General features: G+C 33.9%; 1 protein-coding gene across 1 annotated transcript in view; it reads right to left on the reverse strand.

The window, feature by feature from the left end:
- Positions 1-577: 577 nt before the first annotated feature.
- The window catches only part of COL3A1 (collagen, type III, alpha 1), a 44518-nt gene continuing 23945 nt past the window's right edge, over positions 578-21150 (reverse strand). The window contains exons 17-51 of the mRNA XM_006878764.1: positions 20997-21041; positions 20753-20851; positions 20494-20547; positions 20266-20373; positions 20000-20053; positions 19308-19406; positions 18928-18981; positions 18692-18790; positions 18040-18093; positions 17876-17929; positions 17458-17511; positions 16706-16759; positions 16263-16307; positions 15516-15614; positions 15321-15428; positions 14853-14906; positions 13292-13345; positions 13143-13196; positions 12508-12561; positions 11795-11902; positions 11332-11385; positions 11025-11078; positions 10667-10828; positions 10454-10561; positions 9423-9530; positions 8624-8677; positions 8432-8539; positions 7856-7909; positions 7450-7557; positions 6830-6883; positions 6626-6733; positions 5287-5578; positions 4113-4300; positions 3201-3443; positions 578-1657 (exon numbers count right to left, since the gene is read on the reverse strand). Coding sequence (XP_006878826.1) covers positions 1511-1657; positions 3201-3443; positions 4113-4300; positions 5287-5578; positions 6626-6733; positions 6830-6883; positions 7450-7557; positions 7856-7909; positions 8432-8539; positions 8624-8677; positions 9423-9530; positions 10454-10561; positions 10667-10828; positions 11025-11078; positions 11332-11385; positions 11795-11902; positions 12508-12561; positions 13143-13196; positions 13292-13345; positions 14853-14906; positions 15321-15428; positions 15516-15614; positions 16263-16307; positions 16706-16759; positions 17458-17511; positions 17876-17929; positions 18040-18093; positions 18692-18790; positions 18928-18981; positions 19308-19406; positions 20000-20053; positions 20266-20373; positions 20494-20547; positions 20753-20851; positions 20997-21041 — 3246 coding nt within the window. The 3' untranslated portion in view covers positions 578-1510. The remainder of the gene's footprint in view (positions 1658-3200; positions 3444-4112; positions 4301-5286; positions 5579-6625; positions 6734-6829; positions 6884-7449; positions 7558-7855; positions 7910-8431; positions 8540-8623; positions 8678-9422; positions 9531-10453; positions 10562-10666; positions 10829-11024; positions 11079-11331; positions 11386-11794; positions 11903-12507; positions 12562-13142; positions 13197-13291; positions 13346-14852; positions 14907-15320; positions 15429-15515; positions 15615-16262; positions 16308-16705; positions 16760-17457; positions 17512-17875; positions 17930-18039; positions 18094-18691; positions 18791-18927; positions 18982-19307; positions 19407-19999; positions 20054-20265; positions 20374-20493; positions 20548-20752; positions 20852-20996; positions 21042-21150) is intronic.

Raw genomic sequence — 21150 nt, forward strand, 5'->3', positions numbered from 1 at the left:
TTGTGTGTGTATACATGGGTCTAAATGAAATAATTCTGCAAGAATATCTCAGAAACTAGTAACATTGGTACTTTCTGAGTTAGAGGCTAAGAAGACTAAGTATTGACATGGACAGAATTTTTATTCTTTTGGTTATTACTAATTTTGACCATAAATTTTAATATGTAAATTTATGTGTGAATAATATTATTTTTATTTACAGTAATGTAAAGAAAGATAATTTGATGGTAGATGTGGAACTGACCCAAAAGGTCAGTGAAGTAGTACGTGGAGGTACAGACTAAGTTTGCCTTTGTAAATGTTACCAATTTTTAGTGTGTTTGGCCAGATCTAGCCTACTCCATGCTAAATTAACAATTCCTTTTCCTGTGACTATTTTCTTTGTGAGGAAAACTTAATTAATAATTGTTTTAATTCTCTAGGGGTCTACAAAATACCATATAGGTTCCACTAAAATATAATCTAAAAATCTGTAGGATTCCCCATTGAGCATTATATTTTCAAGAAAAGAGCTAGGATTCTTGAGTGCAGACAAATATTTGTTAAATATATATGAAAAGTAACAAGAACAAACAATATTTTATTATGATATTTTATTGTGGGTGTCTGTAAGAAAAAGATCAACAACCACATACAAGCTTACAAAGTCAAATTTCAACACATTCTCCATGTTACTGTGACAAAAGCAGCCTCATCATTTGTTTGGTTTTGTTGTTGACTTTTACAGAAAAAGGGTGAGAGTTCCCTGGCATGGTATGCCAATTAAAACTTTTTGACAGGAGACAAGTACAGATGTTGTGAACTTATTTTTCAATGTAAGTCACTATTTATGACCTAGAGTTCTAAAAGTGAAAATACATTAGCACCATAACATGTTTTTAAAGTCTCAAATGTTGGTAACCTTGACCAGCAATTACAGAAATCTAGAGAAGCACCTTTGAAAGCATTTGCTATCCAATATTAAAAGAATTGTGGCTTTCAACTAGTTCTTTGAATTCTTGCACTACTCTCTTTTTTCTCCTACCATTATTTCAGGAAACTCACAAGTTTGCCAACTTATGCAAATTGTTTGCTCTTCTGGAATTCAGAATTCATCTGTGCTTCTGACCTGGTTGAGGTAGTTGAAACAGGGAGGTCTTTCCTAATTTTGTGCTTGACTATTCAGAAAGAATGATTATTTTTTTTTATTGGTGAGCATAATCATTGCTCTGTAGGTGGGCTAGGATTCAAACAATATAACACAGTGTTATTGTAAGAGTGTTGAAGTTTATTTAAAATAGCACCATTGAGACATTTGGAAATTGGAATTGGTAAAAAAATAGAACACAAAACATTTGAATTGTATTTGGTGTAACAGAAAAAAAATATTTTTTTTTCAAATTATACTTTTTCCAAAAATTTTGGAAATAAATAACTGGAATTTAGTTGGTCACTTGTACTGGTTGACATGATTAAAACAAGAGGAAAATGGAGTGTGATTTTTTTTCTGGGTTTTCAGATACAGTTTAGTTTATAAAAAGCAAACAGGCCCAACGTCCACACCAAACTCTTGATCAGGACCACCAATATCGTAGGGAGCAATGTCAATAATAGGTAGTCTCACAGCCTTGCGTGTTCGGTACTCGAAGACTGTTTTGCCCCATTCCCCAGTGTGTTTCTGCAAAAAAAAAAAAAAAAAAAAAGGGAGAATTTATTACATTACAATTACTTAGAGAATTCCACTGACTTAGCAAGTTTATTTTTGTCTTCTGGTTTTTGTTTTGTTTTAAATGCTATCTAAGAGGATTTGTCACCTAGACCTTGTAATATATTTAAACTCACCAGAGTAATCACCATCCACAAAACCATTTTTTGAGGGCTTGAATCTGGCCTATTTACTAAAAAATACATTATTCACAATGGAATTTTCAATATCGGAAGTAAGTATTCCCTCTGCTCATAAATAACAGAATTCTGTTGTGAAACTCTAAAATGAAATGTAATTTTTTTTAAATGTAATTTTAACCAGTTTAAATTTTTACCTAATTTAGGATTTTTTTCTAAAAGTCAAACAAATTTTAGATGACATCTACCAAGATTGCTTGACAGCACTTATGGATTTAAATGTCAATAATTTTCATTTCAGGTGGTGGTCATGTGGAGGTAGGTCCAGACAGGTGAAAAAGATATATACTAAATCAGAAATAACAACAGTATGATTTCAACAAAAAGTTATTTTGAATAATTAAATAAAAAGTTAAGAACTCAATTCAAAATCATAATTATTAGTTATTTAGATGCTTTCTTTGACATAATTTGCATAAGCTTTTACTCCTTATTAATTCTAAGTTAAAATATAAATTATTTCAAAGAATATTTTTTTTCTGTCTTAAGCAATTATCCTTATTGCTATTCACCTAATACAGTTACCTTTTTTCCTGCCTTCCCTGACTCCGTGCTCATCACCTTTTATTCATACAGGAGGTAATAAGCAAGAACTCTTTACTCTTGATAAAATTAATTACTCATAAAGAGATACTGGATATCTATGTCTTCTATATTTTCAAGTTCTCTTATATGTGGATGAATTTCTTACAAAAAAAGAATAAAGGTAACTCCTAAGAAAAGAAAATTCCTGACTCTGGTCTTCCAAAATATCCAGAGAGGACACAAATGATTGCAATTGGGTTTTCTTAACTTTAAAAAAACTGGATGAAATTTTTATTTATATCTTGAAACACCATATAAAGTTCGCATCAGACTTCTAGAGAATCTGTGAATGATAAAAATTCAAGGTCCATATTTCAGTGTTTTGCACAGTATTTTATATTTTATATAACAAAACAATTGATACTTCATAAATTCAAACTCATTGCTTTCAAGTTTGAATTGATTCACAACTAACACTTCAGTGGATTTTCAAAGCTGCAAATGATACTGGAAGAGATTGTTCATCTTTCTGCTTTGGCCCTGAAAGTGGATTAGAGAGGCGCTGTCTTTCCTTAACAGTGAAGAAACTCCCTATTGTTGATCATTCACATCAAGTGCCACCTCTTTTTTTTTACTTTTTACTCATTTATTTCTTTAAGTTATGCAAACAAGCCATAACTTTACTTTGATTCACCCTTTTCATTTCATTTCTTTTTTTCAAAATACTTGGTATGATTAAACTAGAAATGTTGAATTGATTACAAAATGTTGGTAAAAATGTAGTTACTTACAGTGCAACCATCTTCCAGAACTGTGTATGTGAATTTGCTGTTTCCTTCAGGCTTGAATTCCCCATCATTTGACCCCATTAGCTTCAGGGCTTTCTTTACATTTCCAGTGGCCTGATCCAGGTATGCAATGCTATTTTTGCAGTGATATGTGATGTTCTGGGAGGCCCGGCTGGAGAGAAGTCGGAGGAATGCAAGCTGGACATCGAGTATATCTTCAGGAAGTTCAGGGTTGCCATAGCTAAACTGTGGTAGGGAAGAAATAAAACACATCACATCATTTGGTTGTAACAGCACATAGGGGATTCAAGTGGTATTGGTTATGATCATTGTAACATAGATTGCTCAGATACATTTTGTATGAATATTTTATGTATAGATATGTTTAAATTACATACACAACCTATAATATTAAAGTAGAAAGGCTTTAGGAATCGCAAGAAAAGTGTTTGAAAACAAAGTTGAATTTAATCTACTAAACTCTTAACAGCAGTTGCTATTGTTGTTGTTAGGTTCCATCGAGTTAGAACCAACTCACAGCTGACCCTCCCATGGGTTTTCAGGAGTAAATAACACAGGATATTGTTCCTCTTCTACAGACAGTTGTGGATTTTCAATGCCTACTTTTGAGTTATCACTTCAGCTCCTTAATACTAGGCCACCAGTTTCCTCTTAATAACAGATAAGTTACTCTCTTCCCCTGAATACGTAGGATCCTATGGATCTTTTATTTATTAATTAATGTAGTTTTTGGATAAGCAAACAGAAGGAGTGAAGTCAGTCAGTTTTCATTGTTGATATGTGCTGTCAAACTGGAATAGATCCATAGCTGACCCTCCAGCCTGTTTTCAGAGGTAGTTACCATAAGAGAGGAGATTACCTACTCTTAGTTGAAAGTGGCATGTTATTTCTCACCTGAAAGCCTCCTGCCATAGACTCTCCAAACCAAACGTGTTTCTTCTCAGCACTAGAATCAGTCCACCAGTTCTTGCGTGGAACTTGCCATGGATTGGCATTGATGCATGTTTCCCCAGTTTCCATATTACAGAACACTTTGATGGCATCCAGCTTGCACCCTTGATTAGGATCAACCCAATATTCTCCTGAATTATCACAAAGAAAGACAAGGAAAATTCGTTTTAACAGCCAGTAATAAAACTTTCATCAGGATAACTTTGTTTACTTAGTAAGGACCCAGGCTGATTATAAATATATTTGTTTTTTATAGTGTATCATTACATAGAAATGGGCTTGTTTTGATGAACTGGATGAGGAAGAAATACTAATTATAATAACTAAAAAATCCCCCCAAAATAAAAACTGATGTTATGCCATTGGACAATATTGATATGTTAAACCAAAATATCACAAATTATATACTATTTTTGTTTTTTGTTAAAAATGGCCCATTAAATATTATTTAAATTGTATGTTTTCTAATCCAAATTTATTTTAAAAGGCTAAACCATAATTCTTTTATATTACACATTATTCCTTATCTTAATTTGAGAATTTACTCTCAGAAAAGGCAATATTTCTTGTTAAAGCATTTGAAAGTTATAAATAATCTTGCCTTTCAAATAGAATTAAATCAATACATTTGAACTTCCAGGCTATTGCATGATTTTACATAGTCCTATGCAATATTCTGGAATTTCTCATTCAACTATTTTTTAACTTATAAAATGTCATTTTGGAACAAACTTTCAATGGTAAAATAGGTTAGCATTAAATAACCTAAGTAAACCTGAGGAAAAATATCCATGAGGTTGTTTTATTAATCAACTTTATGATGATCCTCAGAGGTACACTAAACTGTAAATTGCATTAACATGGCAACAAAACTGTGTTTAATCTTAACAATATTTACAGAATTTTCAGCTAGTTATGCCACATTTTAAATACACTCATAAAGTTTATTCTTTTCCTTATGATATCAAGACATTTCAAAACAATGAATACATTTTCAGTATTGTTTCTTCTAAAATATTTTCCACTCACACATTAAAAGCTTTCTCTCCCCCAAATTATAATATAAGACACTTCTCTGTAATTCTACTGTGATGAACATAAAAGACTTGCAACATACCACTCTTGAGTTCAGGATGACAGAATTTCAGGTCTCTGCAATTTCGAGCAGGGTTTTTACGAGAACCATCTGGGCTAATGAGGTTTTCTAATTGCCCATTAACTGATTTGAGTGAAGACATAATCTCTTCAGTGTTGATTCTGGCATCTGTTGGTTCATCTCCATAATATGGGGCAAAACCACCAGCCTTTTCACCTCCACCACCAGAGAAGGCAGCAGCTCCACCACAGCATGGACCAGGAGCACCAGCAGGTCCAGGAGGGCCTGGTGGGCCTGGGTGGCCAGGGGAACCCTAGGAATAGTAAGAACATGTGTCACTGAGGTGTATGTGTTTTGTCTCCACCAAAAGGACATATTCTTCATTCAAGAAAACGCATAAAGCATAAAGTGAACATAGTTGTGTGGAACTCTTATTTGATTGCTATGCAATCAAATGTTAAATAATATATAACAATCACCATGAAATTAAATATGTTCTATATAAAATAAGAGATGTGAGAAAACAAATGTTATGCATCATGGTTTGTTATAGCTATATCTATCATCTATCTATCTATCTATCTATCCTCTACATCTATCTATCCTCTACATCTATCTATCTATCTATCTATCTATCTATCTATCTATTTATCTATCTATCATCTATCTATCTATCTATCTATCTATCTATCTATCTATCTATCTATATCTATCTATTATCTATCTATCTATCTATCTATCTATCTATCTATCTATCTATCTATCTATCAATCATCTATCTCCTCAAGAAGCACACTTCAAATGCTGCCCTGACACAGAGGATAACAGGAAATACAGATTCTGACACCAGAATCCAGCTCTGTATCTTTGGGTTGTTCATTTCACTTGTTGCTTAAATTGCCAAATGTGTAACTTGGGAAATGGATTTTATTTAATTTACCACACAGGATAGGATAGGAAAGTATATTATCAATAGCATAGTAGTAATCATGAATACTATTTCAAAAGTCAGACACCGGAAATACAAAGTGTTCTGATTCTCATTCTAGCTCTAGAAGACTTCTGCTGTAAGATTATGGTTGACATAGTTAATTTGGTTAATTTAAAACACATTGTTCTTACCCAAAAGGATTTAATTTTTAGTATTAAGTAATATAAAGTTTTCTAAAAGAAATTTTCCCCCATCTATTGTCATAGAAAATCATAATGTGGTTATTGTTTATTCTCTACATCATATCAGATTATTTCTTTATGTGGAATTCACCTTCTTGGTTTTAGAATACTTCAAAGTGTTTCTGAGTATTTGGATAATATAGAAATTGAACTAGAAATAGTTAGGTATGTATAAGTGATATCTTACCTCTGATCCTCTTTCACCCCTATTACCCCGAGGTCCTGGTGGACCAATGGGGCCTGGATGTCCACTTGTTCCATCTTTGCCAGGGGGTCCACTGGGTCCTACAGGCCCCTATGAGATTATCATAATATCACAGTGTTAAAATATCTTCCTCAGTGCAAACATGTTTAGAAAGGTAAATGTTGTAATATTTTCTGTGATACTTACTCTGGGGCCTGCAGGTCCTGGACTACCAATTGCACCTTGGTGACCAGCAGGGCCCTAGAAAGAAAAGATGATGAATATGAATGAAAATTTCTAAGAAGTTAAAGAAATTATCCATTCCATATTTAAGCAAGAAACATAAGAACAATGACAAAATATGGTTTTCTTTTTTCCTCAGCTTCCTCATTCTCATGAAAATGGTGATTTCAAATAAGCCCTCTATTTCACTTCTTATATTTTTTAGCATATATGAATCAGTCAAACTCACTTACTGTGATTCGGAATTGACTCATAGCTGAGCCAGCAGTATATTTTTGCACGGTTATAATTCATACAGAAGGAGATTTCCCATCTTTCTCCCATTGAAGTCCTGGGAGATTTAACTACCAGAAAGACACAGCCTTTGGGCTAGCAGCACAAATCTCTAAGGATGCTATTAGAGCTTTTTCATATATAGTTAGAGGTGAAATATTTCTAATGTATCTACAATTTTTGTAATATATATATTCTTTATAAATATAATTTCTTTGGTCATCAGTTGAAATTGCTCAATGAATCTAATTGCCTCACGCATTAGTTGCAATGCATTGAAGGGGGTTTTCTGACATAATAGAAGCACTTACTGGAGAACCTGGAGCACCTGGATTACCAGGGAATCCTCGATGTCCTTTGATGCCATTAGAACCGCGTTCACCTGTTTCACCTTTATCACCACGTGGACCTTGAGGACCCTTTAAAAATATGTTTTATATTGAAGTCATGCATTTGAATATGCAAGGGAAAATTAAAACATAAAGGGTGAAAAATTAAATCAGATATTTCAAATATGGAACAATAAACATTATTTTGTAGTTGTTTGATTTTTGACTGAAAATAGCATGGGACAATGGTAAATAATATGTATATACTTATCAAAATGAATTTTTATAATTACTTTCTGTATTGTCAAGCTAAATTTAAATGCTCTTTTGTAGCCATGGATTGGGTCAGTGCTTGTTTATTAACATGTGAGAAAATAGAAAAACTTACAGGAGCACCTCGAGCACCAGCAGGACCTGGAGCACCAGATGGGCCAGCAGGGCCCTAAAGTGAAAACAAATAAACAAAATTACAAACTCGTATAGAAGGATTTCCTTATTGACCACATTTTGTTGTTAAAGGTTAGTAATTTAACTGTGATGGACTACAATAGTATTCAAACTATTTTGGAAATTAAGATTCTTATTTCTTCACAGCTCTTTACATATCTATAAATTTTCTAAAAGTCTAAATTATATAATATAAGTAAATGTCCTGTTCATGCAGGCTTGTAATATGTTAATAGAAAATTGACCTAATTAATAATATTTTGGATTAAAGCTTTAACTTATATTCTTCATTACTACAGTTGCTTGTAACTTTTTACTGGTAAATAACTAAAACAAATGATGGCTGAACATTTATTAACATAGCTGACATGGCATCTTCTGCCTATAAATCTCTTTACTGAAAGAGAAAACAATTTAATGGAGGCTATATATTGGCTATATATATGCTATAGATATAGATATAGAAATGTAGAGACGATAGAGCTAGAGCTAGATAGACATAGATATTAGAACTCACAGTTTCTCCTCGATCACCACTCTTTCCAGCTGGACCAACAGGACCAGGTGGGCCTGGATGGCCGGGAGAACCAGGGGCACCAGGGGACCCATTTTCACCACGATCACCCTGTGAGAAAATGCACAGATGTGAAATAAGTCTGATGAGCAGTGATTGTTTCCACACCACAAACCTATTATACATATGCCATACCTTGGTGCCAGGAGATCCATCTCGACCTGGAAGACCATCAGATCCAGGATTTCCCTGATAAAAAAATGTGAAAAGAAATAAACTCATGCATTCTTAATGGAGGCAAAAATGATATCAAAAGGGGAAAAGATTTTAGTTGTTAGGGGGTGAAAATGTTTAGACATTACAACATCATCCTAAAATTTCATAGGTAAGGAAATGTAATTAGGAAATGGGTCTACTGGGTTTCTTGGTAAGAAAAAAATGAATACAATTTTAGAAATTGTCAACTAAACTGTTAATTTTTGTTGCTATGCACCTTCAAGGTGGAACAGACTCATAATTGACCCTCCAGTGGGTTTTCAGAAGCAGTAAAGCACATGGGAGAAAATTGCTCATCTTTCTTTCACAGAGCAGCTTGTGGTTTTGAACTGTATGCCTTTGGCTAGGAAGCACAACGCCTTACTATTAGACCACCAGATCTCCCTGGGAATCTAAGGAAGGACAAACCCCAGAAAATGTTCAGAGTATTTCCACTCAAAGGAAATAAATTGGGGATCTCCCTATCATTTTTTTCCTTATTTATTTGAGATTATTGTATTCTCTCTAGTAAATGTTCATTCATTAAGTAAATATTATTAAACATTAGTTTAATAGAATCCAATTTCAATTAGAAAAAATATTATTATAGAAGGAAGGCGAACTTTGACTTTGTTGAATATATTTAGAACTTAACTAAAGAAGGCCTTACTTGGCCTTTTATTAAATAAATGACTAAATTCTATCTGGCTGGTTATAATTCTTGTGCATTGTAACTTACATCTCTTCCAGGTTCGCCTGCTGTACCGGCCAGACCAGGAAGACCCTGGGGTCCAGGAGGACCACGTTCTCCATTGTGACCACTAGGTCCTGGTTTCCCGCTTTCACCCTGTGTACAAAGACATTAGGTATATAAGATATAGTTAAGAAGCAAATTTGTGTGGTAATATGTATGCCTAATTTTCCAGAAAGGGGAGGGGGAGATCTAATTCTATCTATGTTGAATTTGCTCCTAAAACTATTACCATTGTAGTAGGAAAATCTTTAGAGAAGCAAACTTCTTGCATTTTCCAACTGGAATTTTGGGAAACAAGATCTGAACAATAACATTTATTATCTGATTTTGAATACAGTCTAATAGGAGAGGTCTAAATCAACATTTTTAACAGTAGACTTTGTTAAAAAAAAAAGAGGGGGTCGCTTTCATGCAACTGTAAGTTGATTGTACCCATTAGAATTAGGCTTCGTTAAATTTGTGGCTCATTCTGAAGAAACATACATTTACAAAGTTTGTCCACATAAGCTTAATACTTAGTAATGCTAAATCTTAATTTTTACAAAACTGACATTTTGTCAAAACAGGTGGTCTTTATGAAAATGTTAGCTTAAATAAAAATATGATTTTATTACTTTTCTTGATAAATATTTAAGATGCTAAACTATGATTTTATAGTCATATTAGTTAAGAAAATCATGAGCATAAAATGACTTGTGTTGATGGGTAAGTGGAATCAATTAAAATCATTTGTAGATAATATACTACACGTTGATGGCATCAAAAGCCAACAAGTTGACGAATGTGGATTTGTTATATTTAAAATTAATTGTTATATTTAAAAATTAATTGTTATATTTAAAATTAATTGAAGATGCACACTGTTTTCACACTATGGAACTATTTAATAACATGTTGCTTTCTGAAAAAATGATAGCACCATTTGAATATGTAATTGAATAATCTACATCTATCAGAGGAAAACTTGCAATTCTATACTTAATGTGATTAAATTATCTCCAAAGGTCATCACTTACCTTGATGCCCTGTGGGCCGGGGCTTCCCCTTGCACCTGGCATGCCTGGTGGTCCGGCAAGACCTCGTGCTCCAGTAATCCCTGCAAGTCCAAGTGGGCCTGGAGATCCCTATAGTGATAGAAAATGATAGAGTGGTTCTTCTTGACACAGCTATACTTTCTTCTGCAGAGTTTGTGATTGAAACAAATAGTATTAACTAGCGAAACTACTCACCGGTGGCCCTTGGGCGCCAGGTGGTCCCTTCTCTCCTGGTTGACCAGCATCACCTTTTGGTCCAGACACCCCAGGGTTGCCAGGAGCACCATTGTTACCAGGAGGACCTGGAGGTCCATCCTTGCCTGGAGCACCACTATTGCCAGGAGGTCCTGGGTTACCCTACAAATAATTGTTTAAAATTAGAGTATTCTGAAATTAAAAGGTGATTTTTTTCTTTTACTTCTTACCTACTAACACATAATTTAATTAGAAATTTATTGACATGATAGGAATTAATGTATAAATTTCTTCTCACATATATAATGAATGTTCTTTCCAGAACATATTATCTTAAAAATTGTTTAAAATCACTTACACTATTACCAGGAGGACCAGGAGGACCACGACCACCAGGAAAGCCAGCAGCACCCTGTGAAACAAGACATTTTTTAAAAATAATTTTACAAGTAGAACAAGTAACTACCAACTAAATATAATAATATGATAACATGTTTCATTTTTTCTAGTTTATATACAAATTTGCTTTCTTACACTTATAAAAGTAGCTTATGCCTAAGTGTTTGTCACTTATACTCTCTATGACTGTAATGTCTTTAAAGTTGTATGTATGCAGCTAGATATCAATTTAACTCTTTTCAACAGCATTTTAAGATGATACTTACAGGGCCACCAGGACTGCCACGTTCACCTTTGGTTCCTTGAGGACCTGGAGGGCCCTATATGAAATGTGAGGAGAAATAAGGTTCAATAAAAATAGCACCAAAAAACCCCCCATATATGAAGTTTGAAACCCTTGAGAATTAATAAGTTTTCAAAGATAAAAACAACTTGAGGTAGGTCCTATCTAGACATTTGTAATGAAGATGCAAACTCAAAAAATTGTACCTTTACCACTATGACAAGAGGTTCCGGAATGAAACCTTAAGTTATTGATAATCTAGTGATTTAGTAAGGAATTGTGCTGCCACCCCAAAGGTACACAGTTCATATCCATCACTAGGTGCTTCAGGGAGAGATGGGCAATCTCCTCCCATGAGGTTTGCTATATTAGTGGGTTGTGACTCATTGGTACACAATAACAGCAAAGGGCCTGTTATAAGACTTAAAGAAAGGGAGAATACTTACAGCAGGCCCAGAACCTCCAGGGGGTCCAGCAACACCAGGGGGACCTCCTTCTCCTTTCTCACCAGGGGCTCCTCTTTCTCCTTTAGCACCAGGCTCACCATTCTGACCCTACATTCCAAAGCAACATCATCCTCTGAGTTGACAACCTTTACAATGCATTTGCCTTATCCTTGTTGTTCTTGACATAGAATGCTTGGGATACATGACCATTGAAATAATAGAAGAAAAGATTTTCTGAAGACATAGCACCATAAAGTTAATCAGTATACTTGCCGGATAAATGTAAACTACTAATAAAATGTAAGCTGGATACTTTTTTTGTTTGTTTGTTTCAGGAAGAAAATATCTACAAAGTTAATTCATTTAAAATTAAAACAAAATAAAAGCCATTTCTGTCCAGTAGATGCTGACTCATGGTAACTCCATGTCTATCAGTGTGGAACTATGCTGCTAGGGTTTGTGCTGGTAAATTAATTGTAAAAATATATTTTATTTCTATGATGATTTTTTTAGACTAATTTAATAAACAGACATTTTTTCCTCCACTTTTTCAAGAAGAAGAATAGAGGTAAAGAAATTAAATAATTTCACAGAGAATGAGTGGCTAAACTGGAGGTAGGAATAGAACTCAAATTTGACTAAGAACTTTCATTTTTAAAGCAAGGCACTAATTGTGGATTGCGTAACATACATGTTTTGACGTTCATACTTACAGGAGCACCAGGGAAGCCAGCAGGTCCTGGGGGGCCTTGTTCACCTCTCTCACCCTACAAGGGAAAATATCATTGTTAGTCATAGTAAGCCCACATCATATCCCATATAATCTTATCTTTTCCTTTAATCAGGAAATGTGCAAAGCTAACATAATATAACCTGTAAAAACATTTCCATTGATGACAAAATTTGGAGTTGAAAATTTAGAGCTATATTCCTTATACCTCTAACTATAAAAAAATATTTTGCCAATTTTGAAATGTTCAAAACATTTAATTATATAACTTCTAAAAATATAAATGTTTTGGAATAAAAGAGAGTTCATTGAAAATTCTATCCCGAGTTTCAAAGCTCTGAAAATAGAGAATTTTAAGCAGGCAAAGATCAAATGAACTTAAAAACCCACTAGTTTACAAATGTATATTGCTTGTACAATTTGAATTTACATTTAATGGAACTACATGGACAAGAAGGGATGGTTTAAATTTTTCCTGCTGAATTTAGAGTAAAAAAAAAAATCTTTCTTTGCATGCCATATGGTCTCTAAAGACAATATCCATGAATTGAAAGAGAAAAATTCAAGTAATTGCTGCCATTGTGGGTTTAAAGAGTTTATGGGGAAAATACCACTTACAGAGCCACCACGAGGTCCGACTGGACCTGGAAGTCCAGGAGCACCACCTTCACCCTGAAAAGAGAGAATGAGAGAATAATATTATAATTGACTGGCATCCAAAACCCCAAGGCATTTTCTTTCCATTTCTATGTAGTCATAAGTAATACCTTATCTCCATTCTGTCCAGGGGGGCCAGGGGGGCCAATGGGACCAACAGGACCCTAAAGAAAATAGAAATATAGTTTTTGTTTTGAAGATAAAGAACATACTTTTTCACATTAATAAAATATAAAATAGAAAAAATAAATTCTATCTATTCTATCTATTTAGTATATTCTAAATAGGTAACTTTCTTTCATAGCTTGAACAATATATTCTGCATTTAGAGAATAAAAAATATAAACTTGGTCAATATAAAAGTCTATAGTGATGACTCTAAAAGACTATGGAATTCAGTAGCAATTTATTGATATATTTTTCTATTACATAATATGAGATATAAAGCATTGCAGTAACATCTTTTAAAAATTAAACACAGCTTCATTCCACTGCTGGTAAGTTTTTAAATTGTTCAACAATTAATAAACATATCACAATGTAGGCATATTTTCAGTATTAAGGTTTGACTTATTACCTTATAGAGAAAGTATTTGTCTTATTTTTCTTTTTTTTTTTTAGCTAGAATAATAACTTACCTATCAAGCCTGTTAGAACTACTGAGCAATTTATCAAAGGCAATTTCAGTCAATATATTATTTATGAAACAGCTTTATTATCAAGTTTGCTTGCTGTAGTCATACTGAGAAGTTGCATAGTAGTATCAATGGTAGTGCTTAAAATGTACTTTGGTTTGATTTTTACATTTTGTTTAGTAGTAACTATAGATTAAAATTAGGTTGCAAAGAAATACACAGAGGAACCATAAGAAGTCCTGTGTACCTTTCCTCCAACCTCCTTTCATGTTATTATCTTATGTAATTTTAGTACAAACAGTATCAAGAAACTGGCAATGGTATGACCTATTCAATTTCTTCAGATTTCACCATTTATACATATGTGTGTGTTTTGTACTCCTAGACATTCTTATATAAAGATTTACATAACCATCACCACAACCAGATGCTTATGTTTATAACCATCACAAGCATTTTTTTGTTTCAGAAGTTTCTAATCAATTTCTAGCCAATTTCCTTCCTTCTTTAAACTCTAGCAATCACTAATCTGTCAACATCTAAATGATATAATTTCACAAATATTAAAGGAATAGAAGAATAACACAATATGCATTAAAAATTGAATTTTTCCTTATCACAATTACTTGAAGGTTCTTACAGTTATTGTATGTATAAATTATATATTTACTTGTATTGCTCAATTCTATTTCCTAGTTTGAATATACCACAACACAACAGTGCCATTGAAAGGAAACTATTTCCTCATGTGGAGGATTAACAATCTTAAATTTCACTAACTCATTATTTTATCTTGTAATCTTTATTCTGTTTTGAGATCCCCCCCATCCATAAGTCCTCAAACTATCAGATAGTGAGAGACACAAAATAGACAATACAACAAGACATATGTGACTTTTTAATACTCAAAAATGGTAAAATTGTGACCTACTTTACCAGGAGATTTAAAATAAAAACAAAAAGCAAATTATGTATGGTCCCATTTAACACACAGATAAAGCTTATTTCTCTCCAATGCAAGTGTGTGAATACTCACCCTTGGACCATCTTTTCCTGCAGCACCATCAGCACCTGAGCTGCCTGGTTCACCCTGCCAAATAAAGACAATGTAATAAGATCGTGTTTTTGTGTGCAATTGAGTTGATTTTGAATCAAGGTAATGCTGTGTGTCAGGAGAGCTTTCCCATAAGGTTCCCTAGGCTATAAACTTTATGGGGGGGGGGAGGGATTGACACTTTTCTCCTTCCTCCTTTGGAGTTCCTTGACAGGTTTAAGCTTTCAACCTTTCTCTTAGCAGCTCAAAATTTACCCATTGTTCCATCAGGATTCCTATAAAATGTTGTTGTTATGTGCCATAAATGAGCAACACTTAAAGTTTGCTGTGATGCATAAAAGATTACAGAGCATTAAAAGATAACACTAATTTTGAAAACAGATGACTTTCCAGTAGAATTGTTTTCCTTTATAATACAAAAAAAAACCAAAACACAACACAAGTCAGTACCTTATCACCCTTTGGGCCTGGACCACCAGGACCTCCTCTTTCTCCAGGCATCCCTTGTAGACCAGGAGAACCAGCATTACCAGGTGGCCCAGGGGGTCCAGGAGCACCCTGAAAACAGAGGAGAAATATTAAGTCACAGGAACAGAATACAATGCTGACTGGAAAATTTAGATGAGTTGAATTCCGTGATATTACCTTTCCTCCATCAGGCCCAGGTGGGCCAGGGGTGCCTCTAGTTCCTGGAGGCCCCGCTAATCCAGGAGCGCCACGTTCACCTGGGGGACCAGCATCACCCTGTAGTATGAAAATTTAATAACCATGTTAGAAAAAGCAAAGGATTAATCCAAAACAGCACAGAACTTCTATTTTGATGAGGACAACTTGTCTTCCATGTTTATCTTTTAATCCTTCAGAAGTTTCTACAATTGTCAGAAAACATTTGACCATTCATTGAAAATAAATAATTTAGAAGAATGAGCCTAATCACAATCACTTTGATACTTGATCTTCCTAAGTAAGAACTTTCTAAATTTTTTTAACTGGTTTGCATAGAATAATTTATTTATATTGTGTTTTATTCATGTATAGTAAGAGCTATCTTTTGAGAGTTTATTATTATTATTTTGTTCACAAGAGTAAATTTTTCAATTTCTCTTAACAAAACAGACTTCTTTTATAGAGTTAATATACTGTATCATTCTGCTAGAAATTTCAGATCCACAATTACTCTCTGATGTTTATTATGTCACGGAATTGGATTTTCCAGATGAAGCAAATGCAATGAATTGGAAATATATTAAGATTTCTTACGTGTATTTACCCAACATTTGAAATGTTGGTTTTCTAAACCGAGAATTTTGGTTTGATTAAAAGAAGTATATGTTATTAATTAAATTTTTCATATCATGCTGAATAAACTATGGAATAGAACGAGATATCTACCTTTCCGCCTGGAGTTCCAGGAGAGCCAACATCACCCTTTGGACCCTAAAAAAAGGACATTATATGATTATGTTATGAAACTATAAACACAGTGCATTTTTCTTCTGTTTACATATTGCACAACTTGTCATTTCTTAGAGATGTATCTTCATTTCCTTTTATTTTGTGATTAAATTTAAAGTATATAATAGTACTGTTTTAATATTTTTATTTGTTTTTTAAGCTTTATTTTTTTAAAATAATTTTAATGAGCATTTACAGAGATTTTGGATTTCCATTTATTCATTGCTGCACTAATATTTTTATTTGTTTTAGTAAAGAATATTTCAATTCTGAAGTTAATTCTCTTTGCATGGCAAGATAAAATGTAAAAGTTAATCATTGATAAATGTTTACTTTTCATTTTCTGGTCACTGAGTTTTGAAAAAGGACATGCAACTTACTGCTTCACCAGGTTTTCCATTTTCTCCTGGAGGACCACTAGTACCAGGCAAGCCCTGAAAAAATCACATTTATACTAAATAATCACCTCAAACATTGCTTACAGGAGAAAGCTGCTTTGAAGTAAACATGTTCCCACAATTTATTTTTATAAAATTATTGTAGTAGTCCTTTCAAGGGTAGAAAATTTGTGCTGTTCAAATTCCAATGAAAGAGAAATGATAACCACATTTTATAATTCTATGTTCATCTCTGTCCTATTGCGGTGCATATAAAAACTAATTAATGACCATGGATAAATGAAGATAACCAAGAGCATTTATACTTCATTAAAAAAAATAAGTGAAAATGTAGAGGATTATGTGAGTTTAAGTATTTTTTTCATTAAATTTAAATCTATAATCCCAGGACTGAGAGGTAAAATATCTCTATCTAATAACATCGCCTGCCATTTTATTTTAAGATAAAAGACAAAAGAAAAAATGAGAATTAAGATGAAGAGGCATCTACATCCTAACCACCATGCCTCTAGAAACTCTATGAACTTTTATAAGTGTCAATAATCATAGAAAGGCTTCACACCTTTTGCTCATAGGATCGCTATAAGTCATCTCAACTGGATGGTAATCAACAATAATAAGATTAATATAAGAGCAAATTTGAATAATAAATTTAATAAATAAAAGCTTTTTAAAAGTACTTAATTGCTTGGTAGAAACAGCTATGCTAAAATAATAAAATAATAAATTCTTACTTGTATTCCAGGTGGACCAGCAGGGCCTGGTTCTCCTTTGTCACCAGATGCCCCCTAGGTAGAAGACACGAGATGGTTCACTATAAAATATCCTTTCACATTTAGTCTGTGTAATTTTTATGGCCAGAGACCCTTTCTTCATTTAAAAAGTAATGACCTGAATACAGGGTATACTCTAGGCTATGGGAGTGATACAAGGTAGACACGTGCATCAGGAACTTTAATGTAAATGTTTAGTTAGTTAACTAAATAAGCATGCTTCCAAATTCCTTTGGTGAACAATGATGACATAATGCCAGAGATTACACAATTACTGAAGCAAATTACGTATTCCAAAGCAGAATTAGGTAATTCTGTCTCCACCCCACTTCTATCACTGGTGATAGCAAATGAGTAAATTTTGTGTGAGTAAACTTACAGTAGGTCCTGGGGGACCCTGAGGTCCAGTTTCACCATTCTTTCCAGGAGGACCCTAGAATAGAACAGTAGTTAGGAAAGCTGATATTAAAATGATAACAGGAAGAAATTGGAAACTGAGAGATTAATGCATCCATAGAAAGTCATTTAATGGAAACCACATACCTGAAGCCCAGGTCCGCCAGGACCACCTCGTTCTCCATTCTTGCCAGGAGCACCCTGCAGGAAAAGAGCCCCATATTTATTTATTCTCAAAAGTAATCACTAATCATATTGTTCTCTCATATTTATTATATATATGCCTCCTCCATATAAACATATACATCCACAACTCAAAGACACTTTATAGAGCTTGTTTGTTACTGCTTTGGTTGCCATCAAGTCAACACTGATTAGAGGTGATTTTCTAGAGCTGTTGTTAAGTGACTCATAGAAGGCCTATGAACAAATCAGAACCTTGGCCTGGAGATCATGTTCAAGGACACCGTATCCATCACTGTGTCAATTTATTTTATTGAGAGTTGTCGTTTTTCTCTTTCACTCAAACTGCGTACTTTGCCCTGCATGATGTCCTTTTCCAAGGACTGGCCTGTCTTGACAACATTTAATATTAAATCTTTTCCAAAGTTAGGTATTTGTGAATTTTGCAGAATTTTGGGGGATAAAGTTAACTCCTTTCTCACATATTTTGATGTTTATATATTGTCTATCCCTTAAGGGTAGAGATCAAATTTGAATCACATATGCATTCCTATATGTAAATCTAAAAGCCTTTTTCTAGTTATGGTATATTTAAGAAATTAAAGAAGAAACTCACATCATTTCCTTTAGGACCGGGGAAACCCATGACACCAGGTTGACCTCGGGGACCAGGTGAGCCTGGAGGACCTGGTCGACCACTCTCTCCTTGACTTCCCTAAAGTGGAAAAAAGGGCAAAAAGTTTTGATAAAGGTCTCACTAAAACATACAAAATTCATGTTCAAGTCTAGGCCAAAATATGCATTCACTGGTTCATTGAGTTTGTAAAATAGAATTCATAAAAAGATACATACTGCAGGGCCTGGTTTCCCATCATTGCCTGGACCTCCTGGGCTTCCGGGCATACCCTGAATTAAGTAAGATAGTCAATTAGTTTATTAATATTATATATTTTTAAAATGCTTTAAGTAAACTTACTTATATTGAAAAATAGACTTTCCATTATATGTGCAATTTTATGTCTAGACATCTTTTATTTATCAACCATCTTGGACAACTTTTCAGCTTTCAGTTCTTTCTCCATCTATCCTAGTGTAAATCTTCTTGAAACATGTTTTTCCTTCTATTTTAAGCCTTAAAAAAGTAGAGCCTAAATTGATACATTTTTGATCCACATTTATTTCTTTTATTCTTGCTATATTAATGTGTCTGTCAAACAACTGATTCACCGCACCCTCATTCCTGGAGGACCAGGTACTCCATCTCGGCCAGGTTCTCCATTAACGCCTCTGGGTCCTGCAGGGCCGGGACCACCACGCTCTCCAGCAGGACCCTAAGTAGTGAAATAAATAAGCAAATATTTAAAATAACCTTAATGAACATAGACATGGCCAATATTTAGATTACAACCAGAGAAAAATAAAATCTTTTCTTCTAAGAGTTGGTGTGTGGCTGACATAATACCACAGTTGCTGATTAACTTACATTGCCATATTGGCAAAATCTTAAAAGGATTATAAAGAATATTAGGTGTTTTGAAAAACAACATTTATTAGATCTCATAGCAATATGATTATACCTACAAAATATATTTGATTATATAAAATCATATTTGTAAAAAACTCTAAAATTTTCAAAGAACTTCAAATTATTTTAATACATAGATTCTTTTAATGCTATTGAGATAAATGGTAGCCTAGTTATGGACAATTAAAAGATTTTGAGAGGCTGACATACTTTACTTTTTAAGCTAGGAAAATGAATGAGCTAGAATACTAGTTTCGCATAAGGAATTAGCATTTTAAAAATATAACTCTAATATATATTTCTTTCATGAATTAATGTGTTAATTCATGGGAACTTTATAAAAGAAAATACTGACATGATAGTATCTGTATTTAGAAAAACTGAATATATAGTTTCTACCTTTTCTCCTGGGAGACCATTAGCGCCACCCGGTCCTCTGAATCCTGGGGGACCCTGGAAATAAAGAAAACGAAGTAATTCTACTGTAAAGTATTCAAATTTCCCCCTATTTTTTTGAGAGGCAACATCCACATGTTTTAAAATTTTTTGAAGGAATATTTGGGTTTGGATAGTCATTTTAAGAAAAATGACTGTTGACTAAAGGTGAAATATATGTGGATGACTTAGACTTTACTTTTCTTTCAAGTACCTCCAAGGTAGCATACCCTTTCTCCTGCAGTTCCTGGAAGTCCATTTGCACCAGGTTCTCCTGGAGAACCATCTTTGCCGTCTTCACCTTTAGGTCCCGGTATACCAGGAGAACCTGCTTCACCCTAAAAATACATATAAAAAGTAAATAAATGATAACTGAATTTGATTCGAATTTGCATATTTGTTTTCTAATTCTGTTGCGTTTTCCAAGACATTACAAAATACAGTGGAGAAATACTTACACGTTCACCACGAGCTCCTGGTTCTCCTTTGGCACCGTTCTTACCCGGTTCACCCTAAGTAAGATAAAATTTTGTCTTAAAATAGGAAGGACAGAGTAGCAAAATTGTTATCAGTGGCACACACTTCATTTACAAATTCAGAAAGAAATAAGAATAATTCAAGCACAAGAGGGCCTAAATAACTGCAATTTCTATATTCGTTGTGGAAATGAGTTACACCTTTTAGGCAACAAAGGAAAAAAAAATACAGGCCACTTACTGCAGTGCCTCGAGCTCCAGGAGGGCCATTTGCACCAGCTGGACCTGGAGGCCCTCGAGCTCCCATCAGTCCTGGAGCCCCCGGAATGCCGGCAGGACCCTAAAAATAAGCCAGTAACATAGACATTACTCTAACTTTCTTATCTCAAAGTCTAAGAAGTCTTAACAAGCTTATCACCGGACAAAAATGCAAAGGAAGCCAAAAATGTATGAATGCGTGAGGATGAGATGTTGAGGCAGCTTACCATTTCTCCTTTACCACCAGGACTACCATTATTCCCAGGGGGGCCCTAGAGAAAAAAGAGAATATTAATAATAACAAATGTCTTAACAAGTCTTTGTTGGAAAGAAACTTAATGGTGAACATAATGATCTGTAAGGAATAGGCGGCTTCTCCAA

This window comes from Elephantulus edwardii, unplaced genomic scaffold, assembly GCF_000299155.1.
Source record: "Elephantulus edwardii isolate Elephantulus edwardi_28Jun2011 unplaced genomic scaffold, EleEdw1.0 scaffold00001, whole genome shotgun sequence".
In the NCBI taxonomy this organism is placed as follows: Eukaryota; Metazoa; Chordata; class Mammalia; order Macroscelidea; family Macroscelididae; genus Elephantulus; species Elephantulus edwardii.